Source organism: Ictidomys tridecemlineatus, unplaced genomic scaffold (assembly GCF_052094955.1).
Source record: "Ictidomys tridecemlineatus isolate mIctTri1 unplaced genomic scaffold, mIctTri1.hap1 Scaffold_7025, whole genome shotgun sequence".
Classification (NCBI taxonomy): domain Eukaryota; kingdom Metazoa; phylum Chordata; class Mammalia; order Rodentia; family Sciuridae; genus Ictidomys; species Ictidomys tridecemlineatus.
This window is the reverse complement of record NW_027525008.1, coordinates 4,198-19,112: the sequence shown is the minus strand read 5'-3', so window position 1 is coordinate 19,112 and position 14,915 is coordinate 4,198. Positions and strand designations below refer to the sequence as shown.

At 63.1% G+C, this 14,915-nt stretch overlaps 1 protein-coding gene across 1 annotated transcript; it reads left to right on the top strand.

The window, feature by feature from the left end:
- Window positions 1-3,107: 3,107 nt before the first annotated feature.
- On the top strand, window positions 3,108-12,360 carry LOC144374464 (short stature homeobox protein). Its single transcript, XM_078037290.1, has 5 exons — window positions 3,108-3,402; window positions 6,471-6,679; window positions 10,562-10,619; window positions 10,719-10,807; window positions 12,115-12,360. The coding sequence occupies exons 1-5, from the start codon at window positions 3,108-3,110 to the stop codon at window positions 12,358-12,360; spliced, it is 897 nt and encodes a 298-aa protein (XP_077893416.1).
- Window positions 12,361-14,915: the final 2,555 nt, after the last annotated feature.

Below are 14,915 nucleotides of genomic sequence, written 5' to 3'. Positions count from 1 at the left end.
CTTACTCCCTCCCCCTCCCTCCCTCCCTCCCTCCCCTCTCCTCCATCTTTAGGAGAGAGAATACGGTTTCATTTCTAGCCACAAACTTTTCTGAAACCCATTTCCTTCTGAGGCCGTCCCATTTTTGAGGCCCCTGGGCACCTGGAGTCTCCCTCCGACTGGGGGGGGGACTGGCTACAGGAACTGGTTTTGCCAGCACCCCTGGCACCCTGCCAGGAGGCCAGCACCCTTGTGGGACTGCCAGGGTGGACGTGGGGGTCCACTCCCCTGGGCAAACAGACCCAGCCAGCATTTCCTGCAGACCCCGGGCAGACCCTGGGCCTGGGTCGCTCCTGAAATGGGCCAGCGGTGCCCGGTTTGCTGGGCTGAAGGACTGAGCCCAGTACCCACCGTAGGCGTTTCCGTCTTTAAGGTGGACATGGGAAGGCGCGAGAGGGGAGGGGTCTGCAGGCACCCTGGGGGCTCCAGCCCGGGGCCACCTTGCTCCTGGGCCAGGGAGGCTGGATCTCACAGGGGACCTCACTTCCCTAACTGAGGGGGGGGGGCGTGAGGAAAACTGGGTTCCTTTCTCCCTGGGACACCTCTCTGTGCTGGGAGTTGAAGTGAGGGTCTCAGGTGCAGGAAGAGGGCTTCATTTCCCTCCCAGCCTGAAGGGTCCTGGGTGTCCAGGGGTGGGGGCCAGTGTCCCCCTAGCTGGACGCAGCAGGAGCTCTGGTTCTCTTGGGTCCTCCTGGGCAGCTCTGCGGGGCTTCTGTGAAGAAGGCTGGCGGGACGCAGCCCGGGGGGACCCTGAGGAGGCAGGCTCTGTGGGGTTGTAGGGACAGCCCAGAGGAGGGTCAGGAGCAGAAGCACGGGGTCCACAGCCCAGGAGAGACTGGACCGATCCCACCCATCTCTCAGGACCCAGGAAGTAGCTGTGGCCTGAAGCCCCCTCCCCAGACCCCCTCCTTCCATCTCTCTGCCCATCCCTGTGACCCCTCCCCCACCCTGCAGCCAAGATGCACCCAGCAGGTGGGTGGGGAGGGGACAGAGGGGCTCTGCCTGGGCCGGGACCACCCACTCCCAGGCTGCCACAGGCCCTTTGCCCATGCCACGACCCAGGCCACCCCCAGACAACCCCCCCCTCCCCCGTCCCTTGTCCCCGGAGCCAGCCAGCCAGGTGCTGTCTGCACAAGACAGGGGGTTATTTGTCCTCCTGGGTGACATCTCCCAGCCTGGGAGTTGATACAGGGCCCAGTGACAGAGACCTGTTGGCTACTTTAGAACAGCAGCTTGGCGTTCGTTCGAAGTGAGGCGACCGACCGAGGTCCCCCCCAGCAGCCGCAGCCCAGAGTCATGCTACAGGAAGACACTGCTGCCCGGCCACTCTGTCCAGAGGATGGCAAGGAGGCCACTCTGTCCCGAGGATGGAAAGGAGGGAGGGGAGAAGGAAGGGGGACAGGCCTTCTCCCTGGGCCAGAGCCCTTCCCTAGGGTGCACCCCACTTGAACCTGACCCAGGGAGTGGACCGGGGCCCTGGGCCCCCACTTAACCCGGAGACAACTCTTACTTTGCTTTGGGCGGAAGGAGAGCTGCCAAGGGTGCCCGGCGGCTGGCCAGGACACCAGGCACCGCCCAGGCACCGCGTTGGATCCTGGGGTCTGAGTGGACCACACGCCTCGGGGGAGGAGGCTTTTAAAAACGCGAAAAAACGAGAAAAACAAAAACCACCACCAACAACGACCAACATCTCCCACAAATTCAAAAAATAAAACAAACGGACACCACCTCGGATCTCGCCCCACCTCGGATCTGGCCAGCAGCTACCCCACGCCCCGAATGCGGCAGGCGAAGGGGAATGAGAAGATATTTTCAGGGGGGAAAAAAAATTTTTTTTTTTAAATGAAGAAGAAAAAGCCACACTTTATTCGCAGATAAAAACGTTGCAGCCGGGGGACGTGTCCACGGTGGGGGTCATAAAATGAATTTCCTAGCGCCACTGCGAACCGAACCGCGGCTCCTGCCGGGCACAGCGCAATCCGGAGGCCGAGGGGCTGGGCGGCTCACCCCTCCCCGTGACCTAGGTTCCCAAATGAGGGTCCGAGACACCGGGGTGACAGGCGGCGTGCCCGGGAGGGGCTGGGTCCCACGCGCGGGCAGAGAGGACGGACGGTACCAACCGGTTCTCCTTGAGGCTTCTCCGCGTCCGGGTCCAGGCGGCGCGGAGTCGTGGGCCTCGGCGGTGTCCGCCCGCCCGGGGAGGAGGTCTGACAGCCTCTTTCCGGGCTCGGGAAGCCTTGGAGATTCCCACTTCCTTCTTCTTCTCACTTTGGGGGTCCGGGAGCCGCGCGCCATGCCAGCCCCGCGCGCCCCCCAGCTCCTGTCGCCGGCTCTGCGGGGCCAGGCCGGCCGCTCCGGAGCCTGGCCATCCAAACGCGCCTCCAACTTGAAGTCAGTTCTCGGGGAGGGGAGGCCGCGCGTCCCCGGCGGCGGGCATCTCCGCAGGGCCGCGCACACAGACCGACGCGTCCTGGAGAGACCGAGACAGATCCAAGCCGGGCGGCTCGGGCTGCGGGTCCCCACGGGCGCCCCGGGCTGGACGAGGACTTGTTTCCAGACCTGGACAGGATGCGGATACCTGTTTGGGGGCGAGGGCGCCTGCTCCCTTCCCGCGCGCGCGCGCGCGCGCGCGCGCTCTCGGCTTGCTCTCCTCTCCTCCTCTCCTCCTCCTGTCTCTCTCTTGCTCTGTCCTTCTCCCTTCAAAAAAATGTGATCGTTACCTCTCCACACCCAGGTGCCCAGACGCCAAAGGCTGATGAAATCCAAGGAGGGCCAATTGCCGGACTGGGGGGTGGGGGAGAGAGAGAGAGAGCGTGGCGACGTGCGTCCGCCGCCGCCCGCCGAGCCCGGAGTCGTAATTGCTCCAGACAGGGAGAGCTGGGGGTTGGGCGGAGGTGGCCGCGTATAAATAGTGAGATCTCAAATTGAAAGGCATAAATAACAGCGGGAGGGATCCACCCTCACACCGACCGTCCTCTCCGCGCGCGCGGGGAGGCGTGCGGACCTCAGCCCGGCGCCCAGCCAGCACCGCCGCGCCCCGCGGACCCTCGCAGCCCCTCGCGCCAGCCATGGAGGAGCTCACCGCTTTTGTATCCAAATCTTTTGACCAGAAAACCAAAGAGAGCGGCGGCGGCGGCGGCGGCGGCGGCGGCGGCGGGGGAGGCGGCGGCAAGAAGGATTCCATCACCTACCGAGAAGTTCTGGAGAGCGGACTGGCGCGCGCCAGGGAGCTGGGGAGCTCGGAAACGAGCCTCCAGGACGTTACCGAGGGCAGCGGCCACTGTCCGGTGCATTTGTTTAAGGACCACGTGGACAATGATAAGGATAAACTGAAGGAGTTCGGCCCGGGGAGGGCTGCGGAAGGTAAGGTCGCCGCGCGCGCGGGCTCCGGTCCCCTCCCGGGGAAGGCGCCGCCTCGCCATCCGGCCGGACCGCGGGGGCCCTCGCTCAGAGCGCGCGCGGGGAGGAGGCCCCCCGGCGCCGCGGCTCGCCATCAGCTCAAACTCTAGGAATTCGCAGCCACAGCTGAGCCCGAAAGGCTCCGGCAGCCAAGCGCCAGCAACCAGTGGGGAGCGAAACCTACTGCAGGGCGCAGAGACCCGGAGCCGGCGGGAGACAGGCAGGCGGGAGGCCAGGGCGGCCAGCCGCCGCGGGAGCCCGGGCCTCGCGCGGCCCGCAGCCCGCAGCCGCCTCTCCTCGGACGTGGGTAACTTGTCGGGCTGCGTCCGAACGCAGGCCGGCGGCGGGGCCTCCTCCTCCGTGCGCGCCCGCCCGCCTGTCCTCCTCCGTCTCCCGCGCACGCTGTGCCACTCCACGCTCAGCTCCTGGCGCCCAGCCGTGCTGGGCCCCCCCCCCCGCCCCGGCAGCCAGAGCCCCGCAGCGCTGGGGAAGCGCTGGCCGCGCGCGGTTGGAGAGGGTCGGGGTCCTGGATAACTGGGGGCCTCTTTCCTGGGAGGAAAACTTTCCCCTTGAACCTCCAGGGTTGACGGTTGCGTCTGTAAATGAAAACCACTAGCCTGTCCGCAGGTGGCCGGGGTCTGGACCCCCGCAGTGAGGGCCTGGAGACCCTCCCCAAGACCGGCAGAGAGCACTCGCCCCCCGTGGTGTGCGGACCCTGGGCCGGGGTCTCCTGGTCTGGGATCCTGCCCAAACCCTCACTGAGAATGGGTAGGGTTGGATGGGACAGAGACCATCCGTGAACGCAGGGGACGTGGGGTTCGGGCAGAAAGTGAGCCACTGACAGCGATAAATCAGGGGGAACAAATGAGCTCCACTTCTCAGGGGCGCTGATGCGAAGGCTATTCGTTTGTTATTATTATTATTAATTATTATTATTATTGTTGTTGTTTTTATTATTAAATGCACGGGCTGTCAGTGGTCAGTGCAGCCTTTTTTAATGGGTAATCAGAGCCGAGGCCTCCGAATGAACTCTCCAAGAAGTCTCCCTGGCCTTGGGGGAGCCTGGGGACGGCATTGGGGGGAGCCACCTCACGGGTCCTGGGGCTCACGGTGACAGCCTCGGTGGCTTTGACCTTGGTGAAGCCGACGACGTGTGGCTGGTTAGCTCACCAGGGCTGCTGCCCCCCGCCTGGGCAGGGCCGGCCTTACCTGGGGTGGGTCCCCATTAACAGCCGCAGACACCTGGCTCCATAATTCACCCGCCAGAGACTTCCCTTCCCGGGCACAGGGCGCTCCTGCAGGCCTAGGTTTAATTTCAGGGATTTACGCAGCCCGTGGGGCCTCCGGATAGATGGGTTCCTAACTGCCTGCCCCAGGGCTTGAGCTGCAGGGAGTGAGACACCCCCGAACAGAGTCCAAAGGGCTCTGGGGGACCCTTCCAAAAGGAGGCAAGTGTGAGGCACCGGGGAGACGCCGGATAACGATTTCCGAAGGACTCTGTTCCCCCCGGCCGAGTGTGCCGAGCCCCCCAGGCAGGGCTGAATCCCAGCCGGCTGTTGCAAGTTGGGGACACTCCAGGACTCGGGGTGGAAGCCCTGGGTTGGGGGGAACAGCATGCCTCCCCCCAAGGCCAGCCCAGAGCCCAGCCCGTGGACTTTACAAAGCCGGCCTCGGTTGGTTCTTCCAGAAACGGGCTGCACCTCCCTTCTGCGAAGGTGAAAGAGGTCTCCCCATCTAAGTTGGGGACAAGTTCCCGGGGCTTCGCAGAAGCTTGGGCGGGGGGAGGCCTTTGAGAAAGATGAAGGACTTGGTGGCTACTGATCTCCAGTCCAGGGACGCCCGGAGGGGGACTCCGTCCAGCACCAAGATGTGCTTCCCCCTACGACGCCCCTGGGGCTTTGCAAGTGTCTGGGCGGTGGGCACTTCTCAGGGGTCCTCTGGCTGCTTTGAGATCTTCCCGAGCTCAGCTCTTTGGAACTGCTTCCTAAAGGCCTCCGGTCTCTGATTCTGGACACCAGGGGACAGCTAATGAGGGCACGGGGGCAGCTCTTTGCCGGAGCCCAGCAGGCCCCGTGTGATCAGGGAGAAAGAACAGAGCGGGGACCGAGACAGAGGGGGTGGCGGAGCGGCAGGGACCACCACCAGCCTCGGGCCTGGATGGGGAGGGGGTGGTGGGCAGGTGGCTTTTATTTCCAGACCCTGAATTCTCAAAAGTGGGGACGGGGGGAGGGAAAAGCTTCCCATCGCGGATCCCTTTGCCCGCTACCCACTCGGGCCTTTCCGGAGCCAACGGGAACCCAGTCCTGGTTTTTTGGACATCTTGGGGGGCCTCTGGGTGGCAGAGCCGTGTGACAGCGTGTGAGCCCAAGAAAGATCCCCCTGCGCTCACGGTGGGTGGTGGGATTTCGGATAGGGCCCTGCTTTGGGGTCAGAAAAGAGATGGATGCGGGGCCTTGCCCTGTCCAGTCCCTGACAGGGCCGGCCTCGGGCCTGTTTGCTGAGCTGCAGCCTCGGGGTGGGTGGGTGGTGGGTCCAGCAGCGGCTTCCTGTGGGTCCCTCTGGGGCGCCCACACCCGGGTAATTCGTCCTCGGCTTCTTCGCCTTAAAAAAAAATAATATTTAACACCAGAGTCTCCTTCCAAAAAAAAAAAAAAAAAAAGAGGTGAGGCTGTGTCAACAGAGGAAAGTGGATAATTGAGGGAACTATTCAGAGATTAGGCCAAGACACACCGCCGTGTCCTTGTGCCCCGAGTTGTTACGAAAGAAGTGAGTGTGTCTGTGTGAGTGTGTGTCCCCCGTTTTGAGTGAGTTCCGTTTTACCGATTGGCCCCAGCCCCCCACCGAGGGCGCATTTCTGACCCAGGGTCCCGTCCCACAGCCTGGACACAGAGAGGCTTTGATACCACGTCGCGCAAACAGGGTCCACTTGGCGCGCGCGACCTTGCGGCGTGGGGGTGGGGGGACCGAGGCTGGGCACTGCCGGGGGGGGGTGGGTCCCCTCTCAGTCCCGTGTCCCCCGCTCTCCCCCGCAGGCCTCTTCGACTGCAAGGACAAACGCGAGGACGTCAAGTCCGAGGACGAGGACGGGCAGACGAAGCTCAAGCAGCGCAGGAGCCGCACCAACTTCACCCTGGAGCAGCTCAACGAGCTGGAGCGGCTGTTCGACGAGACGCACTACCCCGACGCCTTCATGCGCGAGGAGCTCAGCCAGCGCCTGGGGCTCTCCGAGGCGCGCGTCCAGGTAGGGCCGCCCCGCGCCCCCCGGCACCGGGCGCTGCGCAGGGCCTAGCGCGCGCCCTGGGCCCCGGGAGCCCCTGGCCTCGCAGGAGCGCGGGGAGTCTGCGTGGAAAGGCCTCCTGGAGACGCCCGGGTGGGGGGCCTCCCGGGATGGCCGCACCCCAAGAGCGCACGTGTCCTGAACCCCGGGGTCGCCACCCGCAGCTGGGAAGTCCACCGCTGGGCCTCTCCTGTTCTCCTTCTTCCCACATCCCCCTCGCTCGCTCGGCTCCTGCTGCTCTCCACTCGCTTCCCTCCCGCTGCAGGGAGCGCAGGAGCCACAGAGGAACCGAGGCGGGGAGGGGATGCGAGGGGCGGGCGGGCGAGGGGCTCGCCCTGCTCCGGGGCATGGGAGGCGAGCGGCGCTGCGGCCCGCGCAGGGTCGGATTAGCAGGGGGCGCGGGGGGCTGCCTCCCTCGGCCTCCCCGAGGGGCGAGCGCATGAATTCTTGATGCCCATCTGGCCTGCCACCGAGGCCGGGGGCCCTGGGTGTGCGCTGCACGTGCGCAGAGAGACGCCTGCGCGGACGGCAGCCGCTATTCCCCTGGCGTGGGGAACCCTGGGTGGAATTCGCTAATTTATTTACCGTGTGCGCGCCTGTGCGCGCGCGCAGGGGTGCACGAAAATTCCGCTTCTGGGTCCCGCTTGGGAGGGAGGTCGACCTTGGAGGCTCCGAGGGGGTCTTGTCCTGGTTTTCAAGTTGGCTCCGCAACTGGGCAGAAGGGGGAAGGAGGGAGGGCGAGAGGGCGGGAGCAAGCCCCCCCCCCCCGTGTCCCCAGGACTCGAGGGACGCGGGTTCGGAGTCAGTGAAATTAACGTGGCCACCCGGGCTGGGGGCAGGGGAGGCCCCTTCCAAGGCGAGCAGTTTGGAGAGGACAGGTTTTCCTGTCTTTTTGGGATAGGGAGGGGGGTCAACAAATTGAGACACGACTCCCTCCCTCCCCCACCCCCACATCTTATTTCCAAAAAAGAAAACACAAACGACTTGGGTAGTTCGTGCGGCCCCCCCAAACCAATGCTTAATTTCTCTCTCTTTTAAAAGGTCTCTGTTTTGCTCACTGCTTGCTATAACCTTCCTTCTTTCCTGTTGCTCCAGTAAAAAGGTTTTTCTTAAAATTAAATCAACGCCCCCCCTCTCTCCCTCCCTCCCTCCCTCCCTGCCTCCTCCAGGCCTCTGTGGCTGGATTCTGCTGTGTTAGCACCCCCCCTTCCCTGCACTTAACTGTGGGCTCCGTGGGGCCAGCTCTGTGAGCGTCTCTGGCCTCCACCCCAGAAGAGGCCTGGCGGAGAGGAGGGGGGACTTCAGCTGGACACCCTGGCCGGAGTGTGGGGGGGGGGAAGATGGATTAGGTGGCAGCCTATAAATTAATCAAAAGATTAAACTTTTGCTTCAGGGGACTTCAACTTTTATGTCATTTGCCGGTGTCTCTCTGCCTGGGATCTGTAATCATCTCCGGGCCCCTTGATGTACTGTTTCTATAAAAATAAATTACTTGTAATTTAATTCCGCACTATTTCTTTCAGTAGTCTATTACCGCACCGCACCTTAGCACGCAGGGACCCCGTCGTCGTCGTTGGAGGGGACACGGTCGTGGTGGTGGTGGTGGTGGGGGCCGAGAGGAGAAGGTAGAAATAAAGAGCGATCGATTCGATTCAGGGGGCGAATGAAAATTTAATGGCGGTAAATAACAATAAAAAAAAAACAACAACAGCAGCAGCAAACCCAGGGACGGAATCAAAGACGTTCATTTTTTAATTTTTCCTATGGGCCACGGGGAGAAGGGTCACATCATAAAAGAGCCGAGGTGGCAGAAAAAGGGATCATAAAAATCAATTAGTGAAAAAACACTCCGACGGTGGGAGTTGTAGGGGGTGGGTGGGTGGGTGGGAAAAAGGGAGGAAAAATAAGAGGGAAATAAATGGATCCTATCTGAATCCTGCCTCTGCATTTCTGGGCCAAGCTCCTCCGTGGTGCGGCCCGTCCCAGGCTGTTAAGAGATAGAGTTTCAATTGAGTGTGGAAATTCGCCGTAAATAAATTGAGTGTCCTGTGGAAGCGAGTCCTTATTAACCTCTTATATTTTTTTTCTTTTTTTTTTTTTGCGTGTGTGTGTGTGTGCGCGCGCGTGCGTGTGTGCGTGTTTGTCGTGCAAACTCACATCGCCCAGCTGTCGGGCTCATAATGGAAAGTTATGAGACGGTGGTGAGGGGCAGGCGGTAATTTAATTACAACAAATATCTTTGGGTTTATGGCACCGAGCTAAATTAAATGTCATTATTCACTGTCGGTAATGGAAATCAAAAGGAAATCAGATTACAGCGCGTCGGAGCAGGGAATCAGCAGCAGCGGCCTCTCGCGTAATGCAGCCGCCAGTGTCCGGGGCCCCGGGTAGTGCACTTTACTTAGCATATTCGGCCCTAATTGGAATTGATCGCGGATCACCCCCAAGACTGATGCACGGTCGCTTAACGCGGCGGCTAATTCGTCACTTTTTATTCCTCACCATCTTAGGGCCTCTCTGCGTCTCTCCCCGCCAACACCCTCCTCTGCTGTTCTTCTCTCTTGCTAAAGGGAAAGCGAACGGACGGTGTGCGCGTTGCGTTTTGCAGGATTTTAAAAATTCTCCTTTTTTGAAAAAAAAAAATATGCCCTTCCAGAGCGGGGCAGCTGGGCCCGTCTGGCTGGGAGCTGGCCCCTGGGGGGGGGGATCTAGTCCCCCCCCCCCCGGGGCTGGGGTTGGGGAGAGGCCTGCAAACGAGGTTCGTGAGTTTGTGGATTTGGATTCCGGACTGGCCGCAGGAAGAGGCGGCTCGCTCGCTCTCTTACTTTCTATTTCTATTTTTCTTCCTTTTTTTTTTGTGTGTGTGTGGGGGGAGGAGAGACCACTTTGCAGGGGATAAAAAGTTTTCCAGGCTCTTACCGATGCCCGGAGGGAACGGCTGTGGAACCTTCTGGAAAGCCAGACCGGTCAGCTGAGTCCAGGGCAGGAAGCCGGTCCCCAAGGCAGCAGGCTCTGGGAAGGTCTCCGTTTCGTTTTTTTTTTTTTGAAGGCCTCCAACCTCCGCGCTTGGTGGAGGCTCCCCCCCCAACCCTCACCCGGCGGCCAGCCCGTTGTCGCCCGGGGCCAGGCCCCAGACAGCTCCCTGGGTGACTCTGGACCTAGAAGGCCAGCTTGGTGCTAATTATTCCGCGTGGCCAGTGCCTGTCACCGAGGCCCGGCGGGCCAGGGAGGGAGAGCAGGTCGCAGACTGAGCAATTAAAAACAGTCCAGGGAGGCGGCTGAGCTGAGCGCAGGAACAGGGGAAGGCTGTGTTTGCAACGGGGTGTGTGTGTGTGTGGGGGGGAGCAGCGAGCTCCCCCCCCAAAAAAAAGTGGGAGTTGTGGGGGGGGGGAGAGGTAATTGATACCCAAATCTTAATGCAGGAAGCTCAGGTTTGGCAGGTCAGCCCTAGCGTGAGGCCTTGCAGAGGCCGGTTATTGGGGAGGGGGGTCCCCTACACGTCTCTTGTAAGATTAAGAGGGAAATGATTCCCGCCTCCTTCTCTGGGGCTTCCTGCAGCGGGTGGGGATGGTTCTGCGCTCAGGGTGTTCCAAGCTGGAACAGAAGTTGGAGGCTGTGTGTCCCGCACCCCGCTGGTGGCTTCTCTGTGCCTGTGTGTGTGTGTGTGTGTGTGTGTGTGTATTGGTGCTCACAGGAATGGGCCTAGGTGTCATTTGGGAGATGGAGGGGGGCAGGCGCGAGTCCCACCCCCCCCACAGGCCTGCGCCCTGCTCTGCGGAGCGCGTGGGTGGCTCGGGAGGCCCCCCGCGGGCTGGGCTCACGCGCCCCTGTCTGTCCGTCCCTTAGGTCTGGTTCCAGAACCGGAGAGCCAAGTGTCGGAAACAGGAGAACCAGATGCACAAAGGTGGGTGGGGGCGGCACGGGGGTGGGGGTGGGGGGCGGGTGGGCAGGGGGCGCCCGCGGGGGTGCCTGGGTGCTCACCAGCTCTGCTCTTCCCTGGCAGGCGTCATCCTGGGCACCGCCAGCCACCTGGACGCCTGCAGGGTGGCGCCCTACGTGAACATGGGCGCCCTGCGGATGCCTTTCCAACAGGTAGTCGCGCGGGTCCCCCCGTCCCCGCCCCGGCAGCCTCCCCCTCCCCCCGCCCCCCCTGGCGCCCTTCCCGCGCGCTGCGCACCCCTCCTCCCGCCCCCGCGGACTCCTGGCCTGGCGCTCAGTAGAAAGCCAGCCGCTTTTTTACAAGGGAACATTTATAGACGCTTTGGCACGTATTAAAACCAGGCCGTAAAACTCCACGAGTCACCTTGGGGAAGGGCGAAAACCAAACCCAAGCGCACTTTGACGAAACTCTGGAGGGGCGAGAGAAAACACAGCCATCCCACCCACCGAGGCGCCACCCACCCGGTGACCGCCCGGAGCCCGGCCCGGGGAGGGGTCCCCTGCGCCTGGCTGTGGGGCTCGGGTCGCTCAGCCCCTTGCAGCCGCCCCGCCCCCCATGCCCGGTCCTGGCTGGAGGGAAGTGCCAGGCTCCCGGACCCGCACCCAGGCCCTGGGGCGCCCGGGGTCCCTGGCTCGGAGGAGGGGTTCTGCCAGGAGACTGGACGGGTGGATAGTGGGGCAGGAGGCCCCGTGTCTCCAGGGCCAGCACTCCGGGGGGCCCTCTTGAGCTCTCCAATGCAAGGCCCTTTGGGGGTGGGAGGGCACAGGCAGGTCGAGCTGGGGTGCTGTGGCAGGGCGGCGGCGGGCAGTCCACACACGCAACCGGTTTGTTCCCAGAGGGCAGCCAGGTTTATATTTGGACCTGTTTGCGGGAGGGCAGAGGGGGTCCACCAGTCTGCGGTGGTGGCTTGGGCTGGCCGGCCAGGGTGGGGATGGGGGTATAAATAGACCTCGGGGGAAAGGGAGCCTCAAGCTCGGCCACTCCGGGTGCGCCAGGCGCGAAGGGCCTCCCTGGGGGATCCTGCGCAGGGCCAGTGTCCGCCTCTGCTGCTGCATTCCACCTCTCCTGGGCGCCTGGGCGCATCTTCAGACTTGGGTGGCCACGAGTCTCCTCCTGGCGGCCACAGCTCTCCCCTGCTCCCTCGTGGCGCCCTGTCCTTAGGCCGCACTGAAATTGGGTGGCCCAGTCCGCTCAGGCTGCCTCGTGCAGGGGTCAGAGAGAAGGAACTTGGAGCTCCTTCTAGACGGGTTGCAGCCCGAGGCGCCGACACTGGGGTCTGTCCAAAGTGACCAGGGGCTGGCCACCGGTTTAGAGGCTGGAGGGGGAAAGGGGCGGTGGTCTCTGACGCAGGAGGAAGGGAGAGATCCCCAGGGGGCCAAGGGAAGGGAAAAGGCGGGAAAGCGCACCCTGCCCCCGGGGGGCGTCCTAACTGACCGCGCCACGTCTGCCCTGTCCACAGGTCCAGGCACAGCTGCAGCTGGAAGGGGTGGCGCACGCGCACCCGCACCTGCACCCGCACCTGGCGGCGCACGCGCCCTACCTGATGTTCCCGCCGCCGCCCTTCGGGCTGCCCATCGCGTCGCTGGCCGAGTCGGCCTCCGCCGCCGCCGTGGTGGCCGCGGCGGCCAAAAGCAACAGCAAGAACTCTAGCATCGCTGACCTTCGGCTCAAGGCGCGGAAGCACGCCGAGGCCCTGGGGCTCTGACCCGCCCCGCGCCCGGCCCCGCGACCCCGCCCGCACCGCGTCCCGCACGGTCCCTTCTGAGCCCTCCCCGCGGCGGCAGGCTGGACGCCCCCCGGAGCCCGGGCGCAGTGGCCTCCCTGTTCCGGGCAGCCTGGGGACGGCAGACGCCGCACAGCGCAGCCAGACCCCCGCCGGGACCCTGCGGAAGAGCGAGCGCGCGGCCGTCGGGGCGCGCACCCGGCCCTCGCCCGCGCAGCGCAGCGCAGCAGCCGGTGCCTGCGTCCTGGAACCCGCGCGCGGGGGAAACCCCGCCTCATCTGCTCCAGCCCTCTGCATGCGGCTGACCACACACCTATCGGGGGTCCTAGAGTCTTTGCAGCCAAAGATTCTGGGGACGGGTCTCCACTCCAGATGCCCTTGCTGAGTTGCCCGCGACCGTGTCCACCCACCTGCCCAAGAGCGCGGCGTGGATTCGAATCCTGGACCCTCGCATCCGACGCAGGGGCCTGCCCTCCTCCACGGTCCCCCCCACCCCCACCCCCGTGCCCGCCCCGAAGGCAGCAATAACGCAAGGCACGGATGGATCGAGTGTCGCTCGGGTGGCCAACGACAGGGAAGGGCGACAAGACCCCATCTCCCAAGTGGCGACCTTCCGGAGCACCCTTCGCCACTCCTGCGCACGTGTAGCACCCCCGCCCCCCGCGGACACGGGAACGGATCGGGATTCCTTGTGCCCTAGAATTAGGCGACTTTATCAGTTTTTGCAGTCTTTGATGATGCTCGGATTGACTTTTTTCGGGGGGGTGGGGTGGGGTGGGGTGGGGAGGGGGCGGGTTGGCTGTTTGAGCGAATTCAGATGCAAATGACTTGCGTAAGAGACGAGGGGCGGGGGTCGGGAGGCGTGGTGGGAAGGCGAACCTACCGACCTACCGACCTACCTACCTACCCAGGCGGTCCCCTTCAACTGCGGTCAGGTGCAGGAAAAAAGTGCAATATTGTAAATATCCTAGATTAAAGAGAGAGAGAGAAAAAAAAATCAGGCGTGCACTCTTGGAAGCGTGCTGCGGGCCTGGCCGTGGGGTGGGGTGGGGGGCGAAGGGCGCGGAGGGGCGGGGGAGGTCGCCCTGGTCCCCAGGAAGTGAGCTGGGGGGAGGGAGCGCGCGCAGGGGAAGAGACGCGCGTCTTGGCGCGCGCGCGCGCGCGGGAGCCTGGACACGGGTTTGGAGTTGAGCTGTTTTGGTGGCCGCAGGGACAGAGGCCTGGCCAATGTCTCAGGGCAACCCCAGCGCGTCCACAACCCAATAGCAACTTGTCTTACCCAGAAGCCCCCTTTGCAAAGCCCCCCAAAGCCACAGCGTCCCACGTAGCACCTGAGTCGTACCCTGCTCCTTAGGAGGGACCTGGCTTTGCGGGGCCTGCCCGGACCCCTCCATCTCTGCGCCCAACAGGCCACCCTTAGCTCCGTCTCTCCAAACGCAAGGGCTTGCTGTGCTCTTGCCCCTCGAAGTGGAGCCGTCTCTCCAAGGAGGGAACTGTCCATCTTTCCGCGGAGCGGAAACGTCGGTGTGTTTGGGCACGTCTCATCTGTACCATCGGATACTCTTCATACAAACCAGAAGGCCAAGCCTTTCCCCGTTTTTTTTTTTTTTTTGTTTTGTTTGTTTTTTGGTAAGTTTTGAGATTCCAGCGGTGCGTGTAGGAACGGACGGAGAGGCAGGAGGAGAGGAAGAATGGGAACAGGGAATCGGTCCCTCTCTGGCCATTAGCCCCCCTCCCCCCCCTCCCATGGGCAGAGTGGCTTCATTTTTTAATTTAAAAAGTCTTTTTTTTAAAAAATTTTTTATTGCTTTTGGTGACGGATTGAGCTCAGTCTGAAGGTGCATGCGCTCTGTCCCCTGAGCGACAACCCTGAGCCTCCGTTTTGCTTTTCAGCAGCTGCAAAGAAGCACACAGTAGGCCCACGACGGCTGCTGACCAGGAGGCCCTGTGGGGCTGCCCTCTGGCTGCTTCCTGTCTGGTCCTGGGGACTTCAGCCAGACACCAAGCAGGACTTCCAGCCTGCCAAGCAGCCGGCCGGAGGAGTTCTGCCTCCGTCTTGTCTCCTCCTTCCCTTCTCTTGGACTTTCAAGGAGGCTGAGCGAGATGTGGGCTGTGACGTGGGCCATCCTGGCGTCCCTATCAGAGTTGGTGACACAGGGACCCTGACTCAGGATGTAAGAAATGAGGTGGCCCCGGGCCGGGGTGTGGGGCTAAGGTCGGTCGGGGGGACCTGTGTGCGAAACTGTGGGTCTGCCCACGGGAGCAGCTGGCTCCTCGCACGGGTCCTGGGGCCACGTCCAGCCAGACGGGCCCAGCCGTGGAGGACGGTGGCCTCCTGAGGAAACGAGGCCAGCCCGTGAGTCTGGGAGAAAAAACCAGCGTGGCGGACAGACAGACAGACAGACAGACTGTCCCAGCCCCGGGAACTGGCCGTGGAGAACCCTGGCCTTGACATTTGGTATTTCAGGACCCGCCGTGGGTTGGGTGGAGTAGGCAGCGGAGGCCCAGCGGAGAGGCCGGGCCTTGGAGGCCAGAGC

Bases quoted from the DNA above. Each gene is read 5' to 3' on its own strand.
- LOC144374464 (XM_078037290.1), top strand. From the start codon at position 3,108: ATGGAGGAGCTCACCGCTTTTGTATCCAAATCTTTTGACCAGAAAACC. The intron at 3,403-6,470 runs GTAAGGTCGCCG...TCTCCCCCGCAG, and splicing joins CCCGGGGAGGGCTGCGGAAG to GCCTCTTCGACTGCAAGGAC. The intron at 10,620-10,718 runs GTGGGTGGGGGC...CTTCCCTGGCAG, and splicing joins GGAGAACCAGATGCACAAAG to GCGTCATCCTGGGCACCGCC.